The following is a 13,532-nucleotide window of genomic DNA, read 5'->3' as shown; positions in this document are numbered from 1 at the left end:
GTTTTTGTATCCATTCAGCCAGTCTATGTCTTGATACGTATGTTCCTACTACCATTTTCTTCATTGTTTTGGGTTTTTGTAGGTCCTTTTCTTCTCTTGTGTTTCTCGCTTAGAGAAGTTCCTTAGCATTTGTTGTAGAGCTGGTTTGGCAGTGCTGAATTCTCTTAGCTTTTGCTTGTCTGTAAAGGTTTTAATTTCTCTGTCAAATCTGAATGAGATCCTTGCTGGGTAATCTTGGTTGTAGGTTTTTCTCCTTCATCACTTTAAGTATATCCTGCCACTCCCTTCTGGCTTGCAGAGTTTCTGCTGAAAGATCAGCTGTTAACCTTATGGGGATTCCCTTGTATGTTATTTGTTGTTTTTGCCTTGCTACTTTTAATATTTTTTCTTTATATTTAATTTTTGATAGTTTGAATAATGTGTGTCTCGCCATGTTTCTCTTTGGGCTTATCCTGTATGGGACTCTGCGCTTCCTGGACTTGATTGACTATTTCCGTTCCCATGTTAGGGAAGTTTTCAACTATCATCTCCTCAAATATTTTCTCAGACCTTTTCTTTTTCTCTTCTTCTTCTGGGGCCCCTGTAATTCGAATGTTGGTGCATTTAATGTTATCTCAGAGGTCTCTGAGATTGTCATCAATTCTTTTCATTCTTTTTTCTTTATTCTGCTCCCTGGCAGTTATTTCCACCATTTTATCTTCCAGGTCACTTATCCATTCTTCTTCCTCAGTTATTCTGCTATTGATTCCTTGTAGAATATTTTTAATTTCAGTTATTGTGTTCATCACTGTTTCTTTGCTCTTTAGTTCTTCTAGATCCTTGTTAAATGTTTCTTGTATTTTCTCCATTCTGTTTCCAGGACTTTGGATCACCTTTACTGTCATTACTCTGAATTCTTTTTCAGGTAGGTTGCCTATTTCATCTTCATTTATTTGGTCTTGTAGGTTTTTACCTTGCTCCTTCGTCTGTAACATATATTTTGTAATTTCTTTTTTTTTTTTTTTTTTTTTTTTGATGGTGAGGCTATATTCCTATCTTACTGGTTGTTTGGCCTGAGGTGCCCAGCACTGGAGTCTGCAGGCAGTTGGATAGAGCCGGGTCTTGGTGCTGAGATGAGAACCTCCAGGAGGCCTCACTCTGATTAATATTCCCTGGGGTCTGAGGTTCTCAGTTAGTCCAGCAGTTAGGAATTGGAGCTCCCACCACAGGAGCTCTGGACCAACCTCTGGCCTGGGAACCAAGATCCTGCAAGCTGCATGGCACGGCAAAAAAAAAAACGAAAAGAAAGAAAAAAGGAGCAGTACAATATCAAAGAAAAACAAAATAAAATTAGAAAAATAAAAGATTTATTAGGAAAAATAAGAATATAAATGAATCAACAAGGGAAAACAGAACCCCAATCTAAAAGAGGAAAAAAGGGAAAAAAAAAAGCCTTCGCTATGGGGGCAGAGTTTAGGCAGGGGTTGAACTTAGGCAGGGGTGGGGTTTAGGGTGCGGCGGAACTGGGGGGGGGTGACGTTTGAGCGTGGGGCGGGTCCTAGGCTCAAGACCCACACAGCCAGACAAGGCCTTGGGGGCGGGGCCTAGGCAGGGTGACATTCAAGCGTGGGGCAGGGCCTCTGCTTAGGAACTGCACAGAAGGGGAGATGCAGCACGTCCAAAGGAGGGCCTCTGGAGTGCGGAGTTCCAGAGTTTGGAGGTAAGGCCCTGAGTGAGGGTGTGTGGGTGGGATTTAGGCCCAGCACGTTGCAGGGGGTCTCCGAGTGTAGAGGTGGTGGTGCAGGGGCGGGGCTCGGGCTCTGCATGGCAAGAGGGAGGCTCCAAGGGTAGAGGATTAGGCCCAGAAGCCCAACAGGTTCCCCGGTGCCTAAGTGGACAGGAAAAGCGCTGGCCGCATTCCCTTCTGTTCCTCCACGCCCCTCCCCCACCGTCTCCCCCAGGGTCTCCCCCGTCACCGCTGGACCCCTAACCGTGGGTGGGTCCCACTGGGTGTAGGAACTCCTCCCCTCTCTCAGCCACCCCTCAGGGGTGCCGGACCCAGAGGTCCAGCCTTTATTTTTGCTCCCCTTCCCTCCCTCCCACTCCCTCAGGACCCACGTGGCTGGAGGGGGCCTCAGTGGGCAGAGGATCAGGCCCGGGATCTCAGCAGGCTCCCAGGGGCCCAAGTGGGCAGGGGAAACCTGGCCACACTCCCTTTTGATCCTCTGCCCTCCCAGTGGTTCCCCAATTTCCTGCTTTGGCGTGGGATCCCCTCCCCTCCCCCAGCCACCCCTCAGGGACGCCAGCGCCATTCCGCCTCCACTTCTCCTCCCCCTTCACTCCCCCCACGCCCCACGTCCTACCCCATCACTGGGGGTTCCTCCCGCCCCTTAGGTGTCCGTGGTCCCCCACCGGTGCCTGGTAGGTGCCCTAGTTGTGCAGAGACGTGGATTCCACGTCCTCCTAGTCCGCCATCTTCACTCCCGACCCGCCTGACTTCTCATCGTCAACATAATACTCCAAGACATAATTAAGACCAGCTGTGCAAATACAATAGGAAACAAAACAAACATACCTCCTGTTCTTCCATTACCAATCTGCACAACAGGTTGAAGGCTTCCTTCATTTTGTAATAAATGAGGCAAATGATAATAAATACTTGGCACCTGAAGAGACTTTTTGCTTGTTAACTCCCTCAAGAGCTTTAGGGTACCATCTGAAATACAGAAGTATAATCAATCCACGGTAATACCTTACTTATAGAAGTTGCTGATGTTACAAAGATAGTGGTAAAAATTTATGAGAACTAAAAGAATTTTCTATCCTAATTTCATACTCTGGTCAATGAGATTTCTATGGACACTTAGGCAACCAGAGTCTCACAGAGTCATGATGATGAGAACAGTCTGAATGAAGCTAAAAAGGTCAGCCAGAGTACCACAAGAAGGTAGAATGTGAACCATTCACCTTTATAATGTGTCAGAACTCAAGCCCTGGGGGACAGACTCTAAACACGCTATCCATTCATGAAAATGTAATAAGTACAACGACCACCAGTAACTTTCACTTTTTTATGCTATTACATTTGACCAAAATTTCATATGGAAGATTTTTTTTTCTAGTTCAAGTACACTAATTTAAACAGCACTAATTGAGAATGTTTGGTACAGTTCATAACTTTCAAATCGCTTTTCAGTTTTTATGAGAGGAACCAATGAACCATTTAATATAAAAGAAAATAAAACCTTGATAGGATAATCAATATTGTTTTAAAATTCCATTGAACTAGAACTTAACCTTTTAAATAAGGAAGTTAGCAGTAAGGACATGCAGTCTCAATAACAATTTTATACAGAGCAATATGAAAATTCCCTTAAAATATTCTGAATATTCAGAACCGAAAGTTCACAAAATAAATGAAACTGACTATCACACATGAAATTAAAGTTTAACCTCATGTAAAAGCAACAACTACAAATTACAAGACAACAATATCTACCCATCAAATTAAGTTAGCAGATTAAACAGTAGTATTAAATTGTGGTGATAATGTGATAAATGTTTCAGCTCTTAAGAACAGCATCAAAACCCTTAAAACATTCCTGCCTTATTATTCAGTAATTTCCCTTTTAGGAATTTAACTTCTATGCAATCAATAAATATTTAGTGAATTATCAGTTTTGTTCCAGCCACCGTGGCATGTGTTTGGAAATCAACAGTCATCAAAGCACAGATTCTGTTTTTAAGAAAGTCATAATCTAATGAAAATAACTTAAGGCCTACCATAAAAGTAATTGATTTATATAGAGAGATGTTCTTCACAGAGTTATAAATTGGGGGACAAAAACAACCCAGAAAAATCCTATTTGCCTAATTGTAGAAAAATATTTAATATATTATAGTATATGATAAGCTGACATATATGTCATCAAAAATGGTATTTTAAAAGAATATTCAATGCCACAGTAAAATGCTAATAGCATAATTTCAAGAGCAAAAATAAGGCCATAAAACACACAATTACAATTTTGAAGAAAAACATGCACGGAAAAAAGACTAGAAGAAAACAGAGAATGTTAACCATTCTATAATTTTAAATGTTACTGTGCCATAATACAAATTTTATAATCAGGAGGGGAAGAAAGGGGCATGAATCTCCAAAAATAAGGTAAGGTAGTGAATCTCAAGATGAGAGGAATTAATGGTGAAAGATTATAACAGATAATGCTAAATGAAAAAGTAGATTATCCTTGGAAGATTATGCAGATTTGGAGTCAACTGATTATATACATATATCAATTTAGTCATTAGAATAAGAATAGGAAAGAAACAGAAGATGGTTGATATTCATTTCACTCAGCCCAGAATTTCTCAGAGGGAACAGGTCAGGTACCCCCAAAAGTACCCATTATAAAACTATGTCTTTTAATTTCTTATAAGTCATATCTGAGAGCACTAATTGCTTCAAATAGCTCAAAGGTTCCCCAGAGTCCATTTGAAGTCCACACAAGTCACAACAGAAACATGCATAAACACCAAGTTAAATTTTAGTCTTATTCTAAATGTTTTTTTTTAAAGATGCTGGTTCTTCACTATTGGCAATGAAATTTATACAACTGAAACTTAATATTACTCTCTTTAAATCAAACTTAGCAATTAATAAACTTGTTTTATAAGTAACCACAATAGAAAAAGTTTTGTATGGTGATTTTTCTCTCTGTAGAGGGTAACAAATGTTGGCTGATAAGCGACTCTAGACAACTTTCAAAGAGAGTATTTCACATAACCCTTTGAAAACGTAATCTTTTCATAAAACCAAAAATATCGTCTGTACCTGAAAATTTATTCACCGTATCCTTACTTCTGTTTGTTTCTGCTCCTACACGCTTGAACTGCTGTACAATGGCATTGAGTTCGGAAGACCGCTGAGAGATTCTGTGTTCAGCTATTCGGAGACGTTCTTTTAAAGCAAGAAATTCTCGTTGATAAGCAATCAGTTTTTCTAGAAGCAAAACCAAAAGTTATTAGTGTCTTTCTTTAAAAAAAAAAAAACCCACTATAATCGAAACAGAATTGTAACATTAGGAATTTTAAAGTTGCATTTTTCAGAAACAGATATTCATTTATGAATTCACTGAGACAGAATTGAAAATAAAAAAGAGCCCCAACTAACAAAGTGGTGGCAAAGCCACCACTAACTTAGTGCTATTAATATCTGTAAGAAAAAGGGCGCTTTCTAATTAGCACTTCAGAAAGTTAAAGATAGGGAGAAAAAGACAAAGTTTTTGGAATTAACACTTCAAGCATAATACCAAGATCATTTCTCAAAAGGTACAAACAACTATAAAGACCCTATTTGTATGAAGATAGAGATGAAGCATTGAAACTAATGATAATATATCTAATAATACAATGAATATAACATTTTATAGCGTAACAGCCTCATTTTCATAGGCTGTTTCCTCTGTACTTCCTATTCTGCAAAAATTTCCCTAGGCCAGACTTTGGTCAAATTCCTGATCCCTAACAACTCAATCAGGTAGATGTTAAGATGACCCTAAAAGTCAATTATTTGAATTTAAGAGAATCACAGGTCAGGAAAGCCTGGTCTGGGAAATAAAAGTGGATTTTATGAGGATAAACATAGGCATTGAAGCAATAGTATGAGACAGCTCAGATACAAAGTACATAGTGAGAAGAGGCCCCAAGACAGAACTGGATAACAAAATCTAAGAGAGGCAGAAAAGAAACCATGCATTTATCTTGATTGGAAGCACCAGAAGGGAGCTGAGGCTGGTAAATGGTCCGAACAATTTCCACAACCTCATTAAATTAAGAAAAATCAGAACAACCGTTTCAGCTTCTCTATCAAGCTAGATAATCTAAGGCTACTACTTTGACATCTACACAAAACAAACCTTGGAAAGACTCTTTTTAATTTATATTGTAATCTCTGCTTTACTCAATCAAGGATGGAATCGTTCTGTACAAAACAGAATTAAGAAATATAAATCTGCCTGTCTCATAAAGCTAGCCTTAAAAATAGTCAATTATATTATTCTTTGGCCCTTACATAAAGGACCACAGAGTAAATACCTCTGAAGAATTCTGTGGCAGGGAAGAGAGTCTCCCCTGCTTAACTGTCATGTTTCCCTGTATTGAATAATGTATTAATAAGCAGCTCTAGTTTCCGTAATTTGCTGGCTTTAGGAGGAAAGGAAGGGAGAGGGGTTGTGAATAGGAAAGGGCATACAGGGGAGCTTCAGGGTGCCAGCAAGGTTCTACTTATTGACCTGGTTACTGGTTAAATAAAATTCATTACTATACATCCATGGTTTAGGCACTTTTCCATATGTGTTAATTCACAATAGAAGAAATGTTAAAAAGATACTATTCACAAACACAAAACTATAAACAATTATACTATAACAATTATAACAAGAGGCACACAAGATTTATGTGATAAAAACTATAAGCCTTTTCCTGGAGCCTGTAATGGAAGAAAAAAATGAAGTCATTTATTAATCCCAATCTTGCAAAAAAAAAAAAGATAAATCCTACCCTAAAATAAATAATAAATGCAACACTTTTTAAAACATCAACGAAACTTTTTGGAACTTGAATTTTGACCTGTGATTCTAAAATTCATGTAAAAGACAGAATATTTTAAAAAGGTCAAAAAAATCTAGAAATAATAATAGGTAACTTGCTCTGAGATCAAAACATACTATAAGGCTATAGAAATGAAAACCGTGTTAAATGCCAAGTCTAAATAGTAGGGACAAGGGCCGATCACGCCAAGCAGATTGTGTCCAAAATGAGCATGAGTGAACTGTCCTGCGATTTCTTCCCCCTTTACCTCTTACCATTTACATAGTGCCAAGATAGTGGATTCTAGACATCTGCTACTAAAAAAGAATTATAACCCTTTGGAGAAATAACTTTAAGATGAACCTGGAGCATTCTTGTGTCAACTAAGAAAATGTTATTTTATTTTATTTTAGTTTAACATCTTTATTGGAGTATAATTGCTTTACAATGGTGTGTTGGTTTCTGCTAGATAACGAAGTGAATCAGCTATATGCATACATATATCCGCATATCCCCTCCCTCTTGTGTCTCCCTCCCACCTTCCATAGCCCACCCCTCTAGGTGGTCACAAAGCACCGAGCTGATCTCCCTGTGCTATGCAGCTGCTTCCCACTAGCTATCTTACATTTGGTAGTGTATATATGTCAATGCTCCTCTCTCACTTCATCCCAGCTTACCCTTCCCCCTCCCTGTGTCCTCAAGTCCATTCTCTACATCTCTGTCTTTATTTCTGTCCTGCCCGTAGGTTAATCAGAACCATTTTTTTTCCCTTAGATTCCATATATGTGTGTAGCATACAATATTTGCTTTTCTCTTTCTGACTTACTTCACTCTGTATGGCAGACTCTAGGTCCATCCACCTCACTACAAGTAACTCAATTTCGTTTCTTTTTATGGCTAATATTCCGTTGTATATATGATCTTCTTTATGCACTCATCTGTCGATGAACACTTAGCTTGCTTCCATGTCCTGGCTATTGTAAATAGTGCTGCAATGAACACTGTGGTACATGACTCTTTGAATTATGGTTTTCTCAGGGTATATGCCCAGTAGTGGGATTACTGGGTTATATGGTAGTTCTATTTTTAGTTCTTTAAGGAACCTCCACACTGTTCTCCATAGTGGCTGTATCAATGTACATTCCCACCAACAGTGCAAGAGGCTTCCCTTTTCTCCACACCCTCTCCAGAACTTACTGTTTGTAGATTTTTTGATAATGGCCATTCTGACCGCTGTGAGGTGATACCTCAATGTAGTTTTGATTTGCATTTCTCTAATAATTAGTGATGTTGAGCATCTTTTCATGTGTTTGTTGGCAATCTGTGTATCTTCTTTGGAGAAATGTCCATTTCAGTCTTCTGCCCATTTTTGGATTGGGTTGTTTGCTTTTTTGAGATTGAGCTGCATGAGCTGTTTGTATATTTTGGAGATTAATTGTTTGTCAGTTGCTTCATTTGAAAATATTTTCTCGCATTCTGAGGGTGGTCTTTTCATTCTGTTTATGGTTTCACTTGCTGTGCAAAAGCTTTTAAGTTTCATTAGGTCCCATTTGTTTATTTTTGTTTTTACTTCCATTTCTCTAGGGGGTGTGTCAAAAAGGATCTTGCTGTGACTTATGTCACAAAGTGTTCTGCCTATGTTTTCCTGTAAGAGTTTTATAGTGTCTGGCCTTACATTTGGTCTTTAATCCATTTTGAGTTTATTTTTGTGTATGGTGTTAGGAAGTGTTCTAATTTCATTCTTTTACATGCAGCTGTCCACCTTTCCCAGCACCACTTATTGAAGAGGCTGCCTTTTCTCCACTGTACACTCTTGCCTCCTTTATCAAACATAAGGTGACCATATGTGCGTGGGGTTCTCTCTGGGCTTTCTATCCTATGCCACTGATCTATATTTCTCTTTTTGTGCCAGTACCATACTGTATTGATTACTGTAGCTTTGTAGTATATAGTCAAGTCTGGGAGCCTAATTCTTCCAGTTCAGTTTTTCTTTTTTAGATTGCTTTGGCTATTGGGGTCTTTTTTGTTTCCATACAAATTGTGACTTTTTTTGTTCTAGTTCTGTGAAAAATGCCATTGGTAGTTTGATGGGGATAGCATTGAATCTGTAGATTGCTTTGGGTAGTATAGTCATTTTCACAATGTTGATCCTTCCAATTCAAGAACATGGTATATCTCTACATCTGTTTGTATCATCTATAATTTCTTTCATCAGTGTCTTATAGTTTTCTGCATACAGGTCTTTTGTCTCCTTAGGTAGCTTTATTCCTAGGTGTTTTATCCTTTTTTTTGCAATGGTAAATGGGAGTGTTTCCTTAATTTCTTTTTCAGATTTTTCACCATTCATGTATAGGAATGCAAGAGATTTCTGTGCATTAATTTTGTATCCTGCTACTCTACCAAATTCACTGATTAGCTCTAGTAGTATTCTGGTAGCATCTTTAGGCTTCTCTATGTATACTATCATGTTATCTGCAAACAGTGACAGTTTTACTTCTTCTCTTCTGATTTGGATGCCTTTAATTTCTTTTTCTTCCCTGATTCCTGTGGCTAAAACTTCCAAAACTATGTTGAATAACAGCGGTGAGAGTGGGCAACTTTGTCTTGTTCCTGATCTTAGAGGAAATGCTTTCCATTTTTCACCATTGAGAACGATGTTGGCTGTGGGTTTGTCATATATGGCTTTTATTATGTTGAGGTAGGTTCCCTCTATGCCTACTTTCTGGAGAGTTTTTATCATAAATGGGTGTTGAATTTTGTCGAAAGCTTTTCTGCATCTATTGAGTTTATCATGTAGTTTTTATCCTTCAATTTGTTAATATGGTGTATCAAGTTGACTGATTTGCATATTTTGAAGAATCCTTGCATTCCTGGGATAAACCCCACTTGATCATGGTGTATGATCCTTTTAATGTGCTGTTGGATTCTATTTGTTAGTATTTTGTTGAGGATTTTTGCATCTATGTGCATCAGTGATGTTAGCCTGTAGTTTTCTTTTTTTGTGACATCACTGTATGGTTTTGGTATCGGGGTGATGATGGCCTCATAGAATGAGTTTGGGAGTGTTCCTTCCTCTGCTGTATCTTGGAAGAGTTTGAGAAGGATAGGTGTTAGCTCTTCTCTAAATGTTTGACAGAATTCTCCTGTGAAGCTATCTGGTCCTGGCCTTTTGTTTGTTGGAAGATTTTTAATCACAGTTTCAGTTTCAGTGCTTGTGACTGGTCTCTTTATATTTTCTATTTCTTCCTGGTTCAGTCTCAGAAAGTTGTGCTTTTCTACGAATTTGTTCATTTCTTCCAGGTTGTCCATTTTATTGGCATAGAGTTGCTTGTAGTACTCTCTCAAGATCCTTTGTATTTCTGCAGTGTCAGTTGTTACTTCTCCTTTTTCATTTGTAATTCTGTTGATCTGAGTCTTCTCCCTTTTTTTTCTTGATGAGTCTGGCTAATGGTTTATCAATTGTGTTTACCTTCTCAAAGAACCAGCTTTTAGTTTCATTAATCTTTGTTACTGTTTTCTTCATTCCTTTTTCATTTATTTCTGATCTGATCTTTATGATTTCTTTCCTTCTGCTAACTTTGGGGGGGTTTTTTTGTTCTTCTTTCTCTAATTGCTTTAGGTGCAAAGTTAGGCTGTTTTAGATTTTTCTTATTTCTTGAGGTAGGACTGTATTGCTATAAACTTCCCTCTTAGAACTGTTTTTGCTGCATCCCATAGGTTTTGGGTCATCGTGTTTTCATTGTCATTTGTTTCAAGGTATTTTTTTGTTTCCTCTTCGATTTCTTCAGTGATCTCTTGGTTATTTAGTAGTGCATTGTTTAGCCTCCATATGTTTGTATTTTTAGATTTTTTTTTCCTGTAATTAATATCTAGTCTCACAGCATTGTGGTCAGAAAAAATACTTGATACTATTTCAATTTGCTTAAATTTACCAAGGCTTGATTTGTGACCCAAGATATGGTCTATCCTGTAGAATGTTCCATGAACACTTGAGAAGAAAGTGTATTCCGTTGTTTTTGGATGGAATGTCCTATAAATATCAATTAAGTCCATCTTGTTTAATGTATCATTTAAAGCTTGTGTTTCCTTATTTGCTTTCATTTTGGATGATCTGTCCATTGGTGAAAGTGCGGTGTTAAACTCCCGTACTATGATTGTGTTACTGTCAATTTCTCTTTTTATGGCTGTTACCATTTGCCTTATGTACTGAGGTGCTCCTATGTTGCATGCGTAAATATTTATAATTGTTATATCTTCTTCTTAGATTGATCCCTTGATCATTATGTAGTGTCCTTCTTTGTCTCTTGTAACAGTCTTTATTTTAAAGTCTTAGAAAATGTTATTTTAAAAAAAGGAGATAGACTGCAATTTAAAAAAATTAAATTAAAAAAATAAATAAAAGGGAGAGGTTCAAGATGGCAGAAGAGTAAGACATGGAGATCACCTTCCTCCCCACAAATACATCAGAAATTGCTGATCTACATGTGGAACAACTCCTACAGAACACCTACTGAATGCTTGCAGAAGACCTCAGACCTCCCTAAAGGCAAGGAACTCCCCACATACCTGGATAGGGCAAAAGAAAAAAGAAAAAACACAGACAAAAGAATAGGGACAGGATCTGCACCACTGGGAGGGAGCTTGAAGGAGAAAAAGTTTCCCCACCCTAGGAAGCTCCTTCACTGGTGGAGACAGTGGGTGGCGGGGGGAAGCTTTGGAGCCACTGAGGAGAGCACAGCGACAGGGATGCAGACGGCAAAGCAGAGAGATTCCCGCACAGAGGATCGGTGCCAACCAGCACTCACCAGTCTGAGAGGCTTGTCTGCTCACCCGCCTGGGCGGGTGGGGGCTGGGAGCTGAGGCTCGGGCTTCGGTCCAATCCCAGGGAGAGGACTGGGGTTGGCTGCGTGAACACAGCCTTAAGCAGGCTAGTGCGCCACAGCTATCAGGGAGGGAGTCTGGGAAAAAGTCTAGAACTGCCTAAGAGGCAAGAGACCATTGTTTCGGGGTGTGCGAGTAGAGGGGATTCAGAGCACTGCCTAAAGGAGCTCCAGAGACGGGTGTGAGCAGCACCTATCAGTGCAGACACCAGAAACGGGTATGAAATGCTAAGGCAGCTGCTGCAGCCACCGAGAAGCATGCGTGCAAGCACAGGTCCCTGTCCACACCTCCCATCCTGGGAGCCTGTGCAGCCCACCAATGCCAGGGTCCCGTGATCCAGGGACAACTTCCCAGGAGAACACGCGGTGCGCCTCAGGCTGTTGCAACGTTATGCTGGTCTCTGCTGCTGCAGGCTGGCCCCACATTCCGTACCCTTCCCTCTCCCCAGCCTGAGTGAGCCAGAGCCCCCTAATCAGCTGCTACTTTGACCCCGTCCTGTTTGGATGGGAACAGACGCCCTCAGGCGACCTACACGCAGAGGCGGGGCCAAATCCACAGCTGAACCCCAGGAGCTGTGCGAACAAAGAAGAGAAAGGGAAATCTCTCCTAGCAGCCTCAGGAGCAGCGGATTAAATCTCCACAATCAACGATGTACCCTGCATCTGTGGAATACCTGAGTGGACAACCAATCATCCCAAATTGAGGAGGTGGACTTCGGGAGCAATGATATATATTTTTTACTCCTTTTTCTCTTTTTGTGAATGTGTATTTGTATACTTCTTTGTGTGATTTTGTCTGTATAGCTTTGCTTTTACCATTTGTCCTAGGGTTCTGTCTGTCCGGTTTTTTGGGGTGTTTTTTTTTTTTTTGGTTTTTTTTTAGTATACTTTTTAGTGCTTGTTATCATTGGTGGATTTGTTTTTTGTTTTGTTTGCTCCTTTCTTTCTTTTTCCCTTTTTATTACTTTTCAATTTCTTTTATTTTTAATAATTATTTTTTATTTTAATAACTTTACCTTTTCTTTCTTTCTTTCTTTCTTTTCTTCTCCCTTTTCTTCTGAGCCGTGTGGCTGACAGGGTCTTGGTGCTCCGGCAAGGTGTCAGGCCTGTGCCTCTGAGGTGGGAGAGCCAAGTTCAGGACATTGGTCCACCAGAGAGCTCCCAGCTACACATAATATCAAACAGCGAAAGCTCTCCCAGAGATGTCCATCACAACGCTAAGACCCAGCTCCACTCAACGACCAGCAAGCTACAGTGGTGGACACCCTATGCCAAACACCTAGCAAGACAGGAACACAACCCCACTCATTAGCAGAGAGGCTGCCTAAAATCATAACAAGGTCACAGACACCCCAGGCACACCACCAGACACGGACCTGACCACCAGAAAGACAAGATCCAGCCTCATCGACCAGAACACAGACACTAGTCCCCTACACCAGGAAGCCTACACAACCCACTGAACCAGCCTTAGACACTGGGGTCAGACACCAAAAACAACGGGAACTACAAACCTGCAGCCTGTGAAAAGGAGACGCCAAACACAGTAAGTTAAGCAAAATGAGAAGACAGAGAAACACACAGCAGATGAAGGAGCAAGGTAAAAACCCATCAGACCAAACAAATGAAAAGGAAAGAGGCAGTTAACCTGAAAAAGAATTCAGAGTAATTATAGTAAACATGATCCAAAATCATGGAAATAGAATGGAGAAAATACAAGAAACGTTTAACAAGGACATAGAAGAACTAAAGAGCAAACAATGATGAACAGCACAATATATGAAATTAAATATTCTCCAGAAGGAATCAAAAGCAGAATAACTGAGGTAGAAAAACGGATAAGTGACCTGGAAGATAAAATAGTGGAAATAACTACTGCAGAGCAGAATAAAGAAAAAAGACTGAAAAGAATTGAGGACAGTCTCAGAGACCTCTGGGACAATATTAAACGCACAAACATTAGAATTATAGGGGTCCCAGAAGAAGAAGAGTAGAAGGAATGAGAAAATATTTGAAGAGATTATAGTTGAAAACTTCTATAATATGGGAAAGGAAATAGTTAATCAAGTCCAGGAAGCACAG

At 39.5% G+C, this 13,532-nt stretch overlaps 1 protein-coding gene across 4 annotated transcripts in view; it reads right to left on the bottom strand.

Moving 5' to 3' along the window:
- MGAT4A (alpha-1,3-mannosyl-glycoprotein 4-beta-N-acetylglucosaminyltransferase A) overlaps positions 1 to 13,532 on the bottom strand; it is a 116,031-nt gene that overhangs the window by 61,403 nt on the left and 41,096 nt on the right. For all 4 annotated transcript variants that reach the window (XM_057558127.1, XM_057558126.1, XM_057558125.1 and 1 more), the window contains exons 3-4: positions 4,814 to 4,981; positions 2,555 to 2,695 (exon numbers count right to left, since the gene is read on the bottom strand). In XM_057558127.1, coding sequence (XP_057414110.1) covers positions 2,555 to 2,695; positions 4,814 to 4,981 — 309 coding nt within the window. The remainder of the gene's footprint in view (positions 1 to 2,554; positions 2,696 to 4,813; positions 4,982 to 13,532) is intronic.

This window comes from Balaenoptera acutorostrata, chromosome 12, assembly GCF_949987535.1.
Source record: "Balaenoptera acutorostrata chromosome 12, mBalAcu1.1, whole genome shotgun sequence".
Taxonomy (NCBI): domain Eukaryota; kingdom Metazoa; phylum Chordata; class Mammalia; order Artiodactyla; family Balaenopteridae; genus Balaenoptera; species Balaenoptera acutorostrata.
This window is presented reverse-complemented; position numbering and strand designations above follow the sequence as displayed.